This window comes from Augochlora pura, chromosome 2 (genome assembly GCF_028453695.1).
Source record: "Augochlora pura isolate Apur16 chromosome 2, APUR_v2.2.1, whole genome shotgun sequence".
Classification (NCBI taxonomy): domain Eukaryota; kingdom Metazoa; phylum Arthropoda; class Insecta; order Hymenoptera; family Halictidae; genus Augochlora; species Augochlora pura.
In genome coordinates, this window is record NC_135773.1 from 12,904,761 (window position 1) to 12,915,266 (window position 10,506).

The 10,506-nt window shown below is 43.0% G+C and overlaps 1 protein-coding gene across 1 annotated transcript in view; it reads left to right on the plus strand.

The window, feature by feature from the left end:
- Btv (dynein cytoplasmic heavy chain beethoven) overlaps positions 1-9,932 on the plus strand; it is a 26,915-nt gene extending 16,983 nt beyond the window's left edge. Inside the window, exons 22-34 of the mRNA XM_078196001.1 lie at positions 26-255; positions 343-552; positions 1,004-1,292; positions 1,880-2,389; positions 3,110-3,369; positions 3,980-4,174; positions 4,566-4,797; positions 4,896-5,049; positions 5,503-5,722; positions 6,238-6,974; positions 7,920-8,164; positions 8,386-8,680; positions 9,100-9,932. Coding sequence (XP_078052127.1) covers positions 26-255; positions 343-552; positions 1,004-1,292; positions 1,880-2,389; positions 3,110-3,369; positions 3,980-4,174; positions 4,566-4,797; positions 4,896-5,049; positions 5,503-5,722; positions 6,238-6,974; positions 7,920-8,164; positions 8,386-8,680; positions 9,100-9,392 — 3,870 coding nt within the window. The 3' untranslated portion in view covers positions 9,393-9,932. The remainder of the gene's footprint in view (positions 1-25; positions 256-342; positions 553-1,003; positions 1,293-1,879; positions 2,390-3,109; positions 3,370-3,979; positions 4,175-4,565; positions 4,798-4,895; positions 5,050-5,502; positions 5,723-6,237; positions 6,975-7,919; positions 8,165-8,385; positions 8,681-9,099) is intronic.
- Positions 9,933-10,506: the final 574 nt, after the last annotated feature.

Consider the following 10,506-nt stretch of genomic DNA (forward strand, 5'->3'; position numbering starts at 1 on the left):
CGTGACATTTCTTATGGAAATGCAGGCAGACATCGAAGGTGAGCTTGGAAAAGTGGAGCCATTGGTCGAGCAAGCAGCCCATGCAGTAGCTGGAATAAGTGCTGACGCATTATCAGAGGTTCGTTCGCTGAGAGCACCCCCAGCACCAGTTAGAGACGTCCTCGAGGGTGTCCTCCGATTAATGGGTATAAAAGATACTTCGTGGAACAGTATGAAGACGTTCCTAGCGAAACGTGGGATCAAGGACGAGATCAGGTAGCGATTGTCTCCTCGGGAGCGTTTCTGATTGATTCGCTGATTGTCGAGTTTGATTTCATTCTAAAGTATCTTCGATCGATTCAGAACGTGGGACGCGAGAAGAAGCACGACTGCGAGCCTGGAGGCGGTTGCCAAGTTGGTCAAGGAGCGGCCGGAGAGTTTCGAGGAGAAAACCGCGAAGAGAGCTTCGCAGGCTGCCGCGCCATTGGCTGCTTGGGTTCTGGCGAACCTTCAATACGGCCAGATCCTTCAGCAAGTCGCGCCACTCGAGAAAGAGCAACGACTGCTGGCCGAGTATGTCCCGAAAGTCCCCAGAACCCCTTCGCTTCTTCTTCTTCTTCAGCTCCCGACAGATTTTTAGCTATCACTTTTGAGATTTCCTTCCCGAAGACTCGACGTCTTCTCTATTGAATGTATACCGATTGGGGAGCTGTAGCCGACTGATTTCGTGCTGGTAGCCTGGAGCTTTGCCTTTAGATCGCAGTTTCAAACCTTACTTGCTCTTCTGAGTCTCGTTTTCCTTTTCAACACTATTTTCTTCAAGCTTTCTGCCAACATTCATCTGCCAACATTCTTTCTGCCATATTCATTGTAGTTGTAGATATATCGGTCTTCGAATGAAGTAAAAATATTCTTCAGAGTTGAAGAAATAATAGCGCATGCGCACTGAATTCTGTCCTTCGTATATCTTGATGAAATATCAGCTTCGTTAAGAACACAATTTTCGATGGTGTTAATATCGCAGAAGTCTGTCAGCTGCAGAAGCCCAGATCGGGAAGTTAGCAGCCGGACTGAACTCCGTCGAAAGCCGCGTGGCGCAGCTTCAAGAACAACTCGCGGAGCATTCTAGGGGTGCAGCAGCCTTGCAATTGAGAGCCGAGGCTACGGAAGGCAGACTAACAACTGCCAGGGCGTTGCTTCAGAAACTGGACACTGAACACCGTGATTGGCAGACACAGTTAGAGGAACTGACCGCTAGGAAGGAGAAGCTAGACGTCGAGGCTGCGAATGTCGCTTCGTTGTTGGTCTACGAGGTAATCGCGAATAAGCAGCTGGGTCTTAAGTCAAGTTGCTACCGAACTACTTTGCTTAATTAATCGGTTGTTCAGTTACGTAGCTAATTGTTCCAGATACTTGATTATGAAAACTATGTTATCAAAGTTAAATAGTCGATTACGTTTATCATTATTGTTTCTTGAATTTCTGATGTGGATTTCTGTATTATAAAATCAGGCTAGTTTTGGTCCTGGCATTTTATTTTCCAGAATCTTAATAATAGGTTCTTCAATGACATAGCAGAATATTATGTAAAATTATTGGTATTGCTTATGACTAGACCCCGGATCTATGTGTAAAATATAGATTGTTTGCATCGACGATAAGCCACTGGGACCCAACAATAATTTGTTTCTGCCTATTTTGATAAGTTCATGATCACGTATCAATGGTCTTATCTTTATTCTCTGATTTTTGCGTTATTTGATATTATGCTTATTCATTTCTGTCACGAAATCGTACAGCTTTGAACAATCGTTTTCGTATAATCGTGACCACAAGCCACTACCTCATCGACCTGTAATAAGTTACGAGACGTGAATCATTTGAATGGTCATGCCATCAGAATCCAGGGAGAGACGACAAATGGAAAAAGTTGGCGATCGATCTGCTGATCACCGAGAGGGAACGTCTTCAATGGCGAGCTCAAGGTCTGCCAGCTGACACCGGAAGCCTCGTGGCAGCTTCGTGCGCCCTGAGAGGCCCGTTGGTCCCCATCTTTGTGGACCCGTCCGGCGTAGCCGTCGCCTGGCTAAAGAACAACATCGGTTCTCGTATGGAGGTCACCAGGCCGGAAGACGGGAAGTTCCTGACTGCTTTGGAGCTGGCCGTGCGATTCGGGAAACCGCTGCTGGTCGAGGAGCTCGTCGAGTTCCCCTCGATATTGTTGCCGCTGCTGCGTCGGCGTCCCCTGAGGCTCGGTGAACGAACTTTGCCGCCTCCGCAGGGCTTCAAACTTTTCCTCGCCACCAGACGGGACAGATTGGATGGTTTTCCGAAGGAAGTTGACGCGGTCTTGTTCAAGATTGCCCTCGGGGCCAGTACTAAGAGCCTGGCGGAGCGATTCGTCGAGAGGGTGAGAATCGTTTCACGGGAAATTGCGGCGTTTCACGTGCCTAGTCGACCGGCGCACCTGGATCCGGTGTGTTGATCAGGGCTTGCTTCTCGAAACCAAGTCTTCTTGGGCAAATCTGTAACATTTGGCGGGCCATTTTTCACACCCATTACATTCGAAGAAAGAATCGCCTATTAAAAACTTCAATTCGAAAATTGGCCGAAGATTGTAATTACGCAGATTTTATGAAACAAACACTATTCTATCCTTTCATACGTTTAATCTATTTATTTGCTATTAGCATGTAGAATCTGTATCGCAGTGTTCCTTGGATCTTTGAACTCGACGGTCGATATATTTGGTTAACATTTCTACAATGAAATTGCCACTACAATATCAAAAATATGATTAATTTATTAAAACCTTCATACCAATGGACTTTAGTATCGAAAGAAGTATAAATGCGAATGACTGCTTTGATAAAAGGCATCTTGCCGGAAAAGGTTGTCCAATTAGCAGGCTGTTAAGCCTCCAAGGATTTTTCGGAGAAATTGTGTGCACTCGAGATAAAATTCTTGAAATCTAATCTGCTCGTTAAAAACTCCGGTTGCTCTTGATGTCAAATAAAATAGTTAATAACTTCTCCGCGAAAGAAATCGCCGCCAGGGGTGGAGACTGAAAGGCTCGTGATTCGTTGAGAGGGTGGCGCGGTCGGCGTAAAATTAATTACCTTGTCGACAGGTTTTGTTAAAGGAAACGCCGGAGTTGGCAACGAAAAGGAAAGAGGCACTGGAACGGGAAGAAAAATTATCCGGCGAACGGGACACGGCGAGATTGGATCTGCTGGCGCAGTTGGCGACCGCGAGGGGTCAAGACCTCCTCCAGGAGTCTGAAGGATCCCAGGGTGGACTCCTGTCATCGTTGGAGGCCACTCAGTCGAAAGCGAAAGAAATCGCGTTCGCTCTCGAAGAAAGCCGCAGAAGCTTGGAGGACGTTTCCAGGTGGGCGAAAATCTATTTGACCGGCACACCATTTTTCATTCCTCCAGATAGAGGATCATCCTGGAGTCGCGACGTTTCGCTTGATACTTATCCTACGTGGATTTATGGTATTACGCTTGCTAATGTTCCGCGGCTGTCTCTGAAAGTTGTATTCGTGTCTTGGCTAAGAGAGTACAATTTTCTTTAATCTTAGTTTTATACAATCTCCTTAATCCCACAATAATAATCTCTTAGCATCAATTTTATAACGGTTTTTTAAGTTTAAGTTTAATTTAGGTACACAATTCATTTTTTTTCCAAGATATGATTAAAATCGTAAAAACTTCTTCAAAGATTTGTTAATATTTCATACAATTTCGTATGGACTTTATTCTTGAGCATTCATTTATTTTTAAACTTTCTTTGAACTCTTCGAGCTTCGACAAAATTCATTTATTTTTTGTATCTTCATAACATTAAAAAAATGTTTCTTGTACATTATGTGTGTTTTTGTATGAACATTTTTTTCAAATACTAAGTTACTTAAACATGTTCTTCGTTTTGAATACATTAGTGTGCATTAAATAACATTCTGAATATTACAAAAATAAGGTTTTTGTTTTATTTTCAGGAGAGCGAAGGATCACGAGAAACTGGCGAAGTTCGCAGCGAGTTTGTACAAGACAGTGAGGGCTCTGACAGCGTTGAGTCCGCTTTACGTTTTTTCTGCGGAAGCTTTCACGGACATTTACCTAGAAGCCGAGGATTATAGGAATTCGATAGTGTCTGAGGATAAGAAAGAGCAGGATAAACTGATTGAGAAACGGCGAGTAGCTTTTCCTTCGAAAATATTCACACCTTCTCTAATTCATTTTACTCTCACTTTGAGCCATTGTTTCAAGCTACGAAACTTCGCATCTCTGAGATGTTAATTTACATTATTAGACTTCACTCCTGTTACAAAAGTTTAAGAAAGCAAAGTAGAATCTGACTTGCAAGAGGACGAATTTAATCGGTAAACAGGGGCATTTGCGAAAGGTTAAATCTAATTTGCAAAATGGTAGATCCGACTAGCAAAAGGGTGTAGTTTGCAGTGTAAATCCAATGGAAAATAAACGAGACGTCGCTTGCATGTCGCCCGGATGACAACTCACAGATCAGGCGAACAGAGGTAATCGTGGTAATATGTCAAAAGCCTTGTTTTCTCTTCGTTACAGATTAATAAGTTTAACCCTGTACCACTGCGCGAAAGCGGTCTACAGGAAGCACCGACTGCCTCTGGCATTGCAGCTCGCGCTCTCGTTGCATTCGGTGCCAGACGTCGAGAGGAACTTCCTGCTGGGCGAAGTGCTATCGAACGACGACGGGGATTCTGATTACAGAGTGCCTGAATGGGTGCCCGAGGAGCGACGGCTCTCCGTCCGCGCTTTGGTGTCAGCTTTGCCTCATGTAAAACGAGAGACCTATCCATTCAACAAGCGCCGGCTCGGTGCTCCGCTAGTTGCAATAAACGCATGCACCGAAACATTTTAATACACTTTATTCAGGTCGCCGTCAAAATGAAGCCCGCCTATTTGAACGACGTCAGCAATATTTACGCGGAGACTGAGTTGACCACGTTCCGAAAGATCCTGCTGATCAAGACTCTGCGACCTGATTATCTGCACACCGCTCTGACGAAACTGGCTGCAGAAGTTTTGGGTAATTTTTCTTGATCCGTTAAGTCCCGGAGCAATGAGGTCGCTGGAAGAAGTATGAATGTTGCCAAATCATTTCTTGACCGGTGGCTTTTCAAAATTGAAAGAAATATTATATTTTTGATGAGATACTAGACCGTGAATTTTTACACAAAATAAAAGTTGTTCACAGTAATTGCTAGATACAAAAGCTACATGGACATTTATTTCGTTTCTTTATTAATTTCACCGAGTTGAAGATAATGCGATAATGCATTAGATACATTAGTCCACGTTAAACGAAAGTACATATGTATACGAAAGTTATCTACCGTTTGCTTATATACATTTGAAACGAACATTTGGTATAAAAACAATTGTATGAGACTCTTAAAAATTCTTATACTTCTCCTAATCGTCATCCAAGCAAGAATTATTAGCTACGTATTAAATCTTCTTATTCCTAATTACCTGCTAGGTGTGAAAGAGCTAGCTCCACCGCCATGGTCCCTGAGGAATGTAGCCGAAGAACAAGCTTCGTATCCCGTGTTGCTGCTACTATCTCCAGGAGCAGATCCTGGCTCGGAGCTGCAAGGTCTAGCCAACAATCAGGTTGCATCCGCGACAGGATTCACCGAGGTGTCTTTAGGCCAGGGTCAGGTCGCGCAGGCTGAACTCGCGTTGGAAAGTGTTTGTCGGTAATTAGAACGTTAACTGAATCAATAATTTAGGAACTGTTCCTCCGCCCTGTTTCTCTACCTGTGGCTCAGTTGTATGAACATCCTCTGGCTGCTTGTAAGTTCCACGATAATTAGAAAATTGTAGACTCCAGAGTCCCTTCGAGGTCACATCTTCGTACGTGGATGAACACGACGATGTTGGCAATGACTAACGCACGCGAAGAAACATTTTCAATAATGATATTTGTAGAAAAATATTCTGCCAACTTTTGCTCCATTACATTGCCAATTATTCCTGACGATGGAAAACGTATTTAGTTGACTTGTTTTCTTGTGTTATATATCGTTATTATGTATGTAATTATGCTATTATATATATGCATGTTACCTATAAACTTCGTGCGATGTAGGTGTTGGCTGAGTGTAGACATGCTAAATAAGTCTTCCAGCGCAAACAGTAAAATGTCATGCTGTCGCTAACCTTACCAGGACGCAAGCAGAACTAAGAAAACAATCGAATGTGCCCTAAACAGAAATGGCAACTGGCTGCTGCTGAGCAACCTGCACCTAGCTCTGAACTGGCTGCCCCGCTTGGAGAGTCTGCTACGGTCCCCCATGTGCACCACCAACAAGAACCCATCCACCAGGATCTGGCTAACCACAGAAGAGTGTTCAGGCTTCTACCCGAGCCTAGCAGGTCTCTGCACGAAGCTGGCTTACGAAGCGCCGGAAGGAGTGAAAAGGAACGTGAAGAGGTCTCTTCAACAACTCCAGCAGAGACAGCAGGACCGCTTGAACGTTCCCGGTAGCGTTCTATTGTCCTGGCTGCACGCGACCCTCCAGGAACGACGGAAGTTCGTTCCCGAAGGTTGGATCCGATCCTACGAGTGGAACGAAGCGGACATAGAGGCTGCCTACGAGCTGGTGGTCAAGGAGATGCCGTCGAAAAGGGACAAGGACAACGACGGATTCTGGCAGACTGGTAGGGGACTGCTAGACGTCGCTATTTATGGAGGCAGGTTGCAGGATGACTACGATATGAGGGCTTTGTGCTCCATTGTTCGCGATATCTGGTCCACCGAAGTCTACGAAGGCAGAAGGAAGCTAGCCGGAGTCCTCAGGATTAGTGGGAGCTCCTTCGAGGATGCTCTCAAAGTCTTGGAACAGGTTCCTGACACGGACTCACCCAGAGAATTCTTCGGACTTCCGGCAAACGCGCACAGAGCCTGGGAGAGGGGTGCTGCCGAAGCCGCTCTGTCCCGTCTGAAAGGTTTGTTTGGCTAATTAGTCTAGTCTCTGGTTAGACGCTGGTTGGTTAATTAATCCAGTAATTAGCTGGTTATGTAGTTGATTCTTCGGCCTTTCGCTAAGTTGGTGACATTTAAGGACTGGTCTTCCCTTCTGACTTCTCTGCCAGCAGACCTTTTTGCATTTTGCAACTTCTACTTACGATAGTTCCTTACGTTGAATTTGTTTTCTTCCGTTGTACTAGAGGTAGTCTTTCATTATTTGTTGCAGAAAGCAACATTGGTAGAATCTTAGGAATTCATTTTCATGAATAATAACATTACGTATTGAGCGTAAAACAATGTTAGTTGGTGACTACTGTAGCGTGACCAATTGCTGTGCCTTTGGTCTGTTTCCGGTTATTCATTTATTTTTCTAGAAACACTTAAACATGTCTTTTTTTGATAAATATTAAGTTAATTACCCCAGGAACGCATGTTCTCTTTTGATTGTTAAACATCAAAATCCTCTATTATAGACAATACCTCACCTAATATTACCAGTTTTGATTCTGTCCTTATTAATGTACAGATTATATCGGAATTACGTGTCGCGAACACGACAGTATGATCCTACTATTCTATTAATTTTATTACACTATTTTGTTAGTGTTAGACAATTGGATTTGAAGCCTAAAATGTTTTATCTATTTTATGACGTCTCAGAGCTGCAATTAATTTGCAACAATCCAATGTTTCCTTTCCCCAAACATTATTCTGTATAGATTAATCCTTTGCACCCGTATGGTGATTCGAATTGCTATATCACGTCTTAAATTTATTTATACAATTTGTTTATACTCATCAAATCCAGATACTGCAAGACAGGAAAACTATTTTGGATTTAGAGTCGAAATGGTCTCAAGTGCAAGCGTTTAATGCATTGAGGAATATAGAAGATAAAGATTAACGGCGATGTAACTCTACAGGTGTTCTGCTGAAAGTGTCGGTCAGCGACGAAAGGAATCACAACCGAAAAATCGAATCGAAGATTCAGAGAGACTTGAAGGATTTGATGGAGCGTCACAGTTCGGTATTCGCGTTGCCACCGATGAGAAGCGGCGGTATCAAGAACCCATTGGAACGGTTCTTCGTCGACGAGCTTAATTTAACTAAGAAGACACTGAATCTCATTCGAGCGGACGTTGACAGTCAGCGCTTCGAGGACTCAAAGGTGAGCGACGGAGGAAAAAAGACATTACGCGAATTCTGGGATATCGTGCATCGCATATCGTTTCTGACTAATCGAAAAGCACAGTTTCATTTACAGTAGAACTCTGTTGGTATGAATCTGTCGGAAGACAAGTTGGTTCGCATAATCGAACGGTTTATACGAGAGGAGTGTAACCTTGTGTCTGACTGTGATTAATGATCGAACTTTTTCGAATTTCGCAGACACCAAAATGCTGGTTAGATGAATGGAAATACGGGCCGAAGGATGTCCTGTCTTTCGTGAAAGGATTACTAGCCAGATACCAGACTCTGGAGACGATGTTGTCGATCTCGTCCTGCGTAATTGACATGTCCCGATTGGCCAGGCCACGGGCGTTCTTCACAGTCCTGAAGCAGCACACCGCCAAGGAAACTAGACAGCCCTTGGAAAATCTTCGGCTTCGTGTCAACTGGATTGAAAAACAGAGGATGGAGGAATGGAAGATATCGTTGATCATCGAAGGCCTCCTTATATCGGGTACTAATTCAAATACTGATCCTCTGATTGCGGATGGTTTCGTAGTTTCCATTTAACTCCAGTATCTTTTAACCTCTTAGACACGACGCGCCATTATAGTGGATTTCGCGGATGTTTCGTGTTTTACTCAATTGTATTATTAGTTATTAAAGTAAATGATTAAAGTGGAAGTGTATATGTACAATACACTAAGAATGGAATATATATATTCATATAGCTAATACTATATATAACTAGTCGAAAAAAATTGTATATTAAGAAAAATTGTAATTTAGTTATGAAAAATTTCATTCGCGTAAAATTCAGCCGTGCCTAAGAGGTGTAATTAGCATATGAAATTTGGAGTGTATAGACATTATCAAGTTATTCGTAAGCGACTGTTATTAAGACGGAATGTTATTTTGCTATCGTGAATGCAGGTGCGGTGATACAAGATGGCGTATTGAAGGATCTAGATGCAAACGCAGCGTCGGTTGCAGCGGCTCCCAGTTGTCAGATTGCATTTCTTCCGGAGAATTATGCTGACGATAAAATGGGTACCAACGTGATGGGTGATTATTTGCGGAATCATGAAGAGGATGTCCTTAATATACCGGTTTACGCGAGCTCACAGAGAGATATACTGATCTGCTCGCTACCGATTAGATGTCCGAAAGAGGATCAGGATAATTGGTTACGTCGAGGCGTTGCTTTCCACTTGAAGCCAACTTAATTCTGCAATGGCGACCTATTCTATCAAACTATTGAGTAGGATCTTTAAAAAATGTGCTGTGAAATTTTTATGAAACGAAAGAACAAAAGAAATTTGGTATTTGCAATTATCTAGCACCATAATAATAATATATAGCACTAATAAAAGCTAGTGTATAGAAAATTTTGTTAAACTCGTAGGAGACAGCGTTAATTTTCACTTCGATCAAAAACTGTAACAATACACGGCAAAGTGTGACACCCAGTAACAAGTTCAATCGGTTTTAATTGAATCACTTTGTAGATTAAGATTTGTTTATGCAACCTAATACATATTAGTATTAATTTTACTGAAACTTTTCTGTGTTAATTTTAAACATTCTGTACAATTATCATTGTCACTTGGTCGTTACGGTTAGTACATATTGTACGAAAAATGTAATAAATTACACTTGTACTGTATTTTTTCTATTCAGCTTTCTGTGAAACATACTTCATTATTTTTCAGAATAACTGTGCAAAGTGTCTCGCTTCAATTCATCCTCGAAATTTCCTCTTGAATTGTTCATTACGATTTCTTGATAAATCGTTGATCGTCTACCAAGAAATTACGTTAGCCAAACTTCCCCGGAAAGCAGTGTGACATTTTGTACAAGGCTGGGAGCCGGTGAGATATCGTGACAGTCAAGGGCCGCGATAAAATTCCACTCGGAGGATAGAAATAGAGCGGATGTCGAAAATGAATTTTACCGGGAGCAGGAACGGGGCCCAGGAGGAACATCGAACATCGTTGAATTGTTAATGAAACGTCCACTCTACTCACGGAATCTCGAGCGAGCAAACACGAGCGAATCGATCTTCATTATGGCCCCTGGTCGCTGGTCTCGCGTGCCCGGAAATTCGTATTGTTTCGACGGCTCGCGCTTGTTACCCTCGCCTTGTTCCACAAAACAACCTGCAAAAAAGAATAGAACGCGAAGGGTAACGGTCCCTGGGAGATCCCCGGATCCCTTTTTTCGGGACCACTTTGTCTCGGCGAACGAGCGTTGCTTTTGATATTCTTACTTGACGCGATTACGCGTCGCTGTTGTGCTCGAGAACCTTTGGATCGTTCCCATCGCGATCACTCAGGGCTG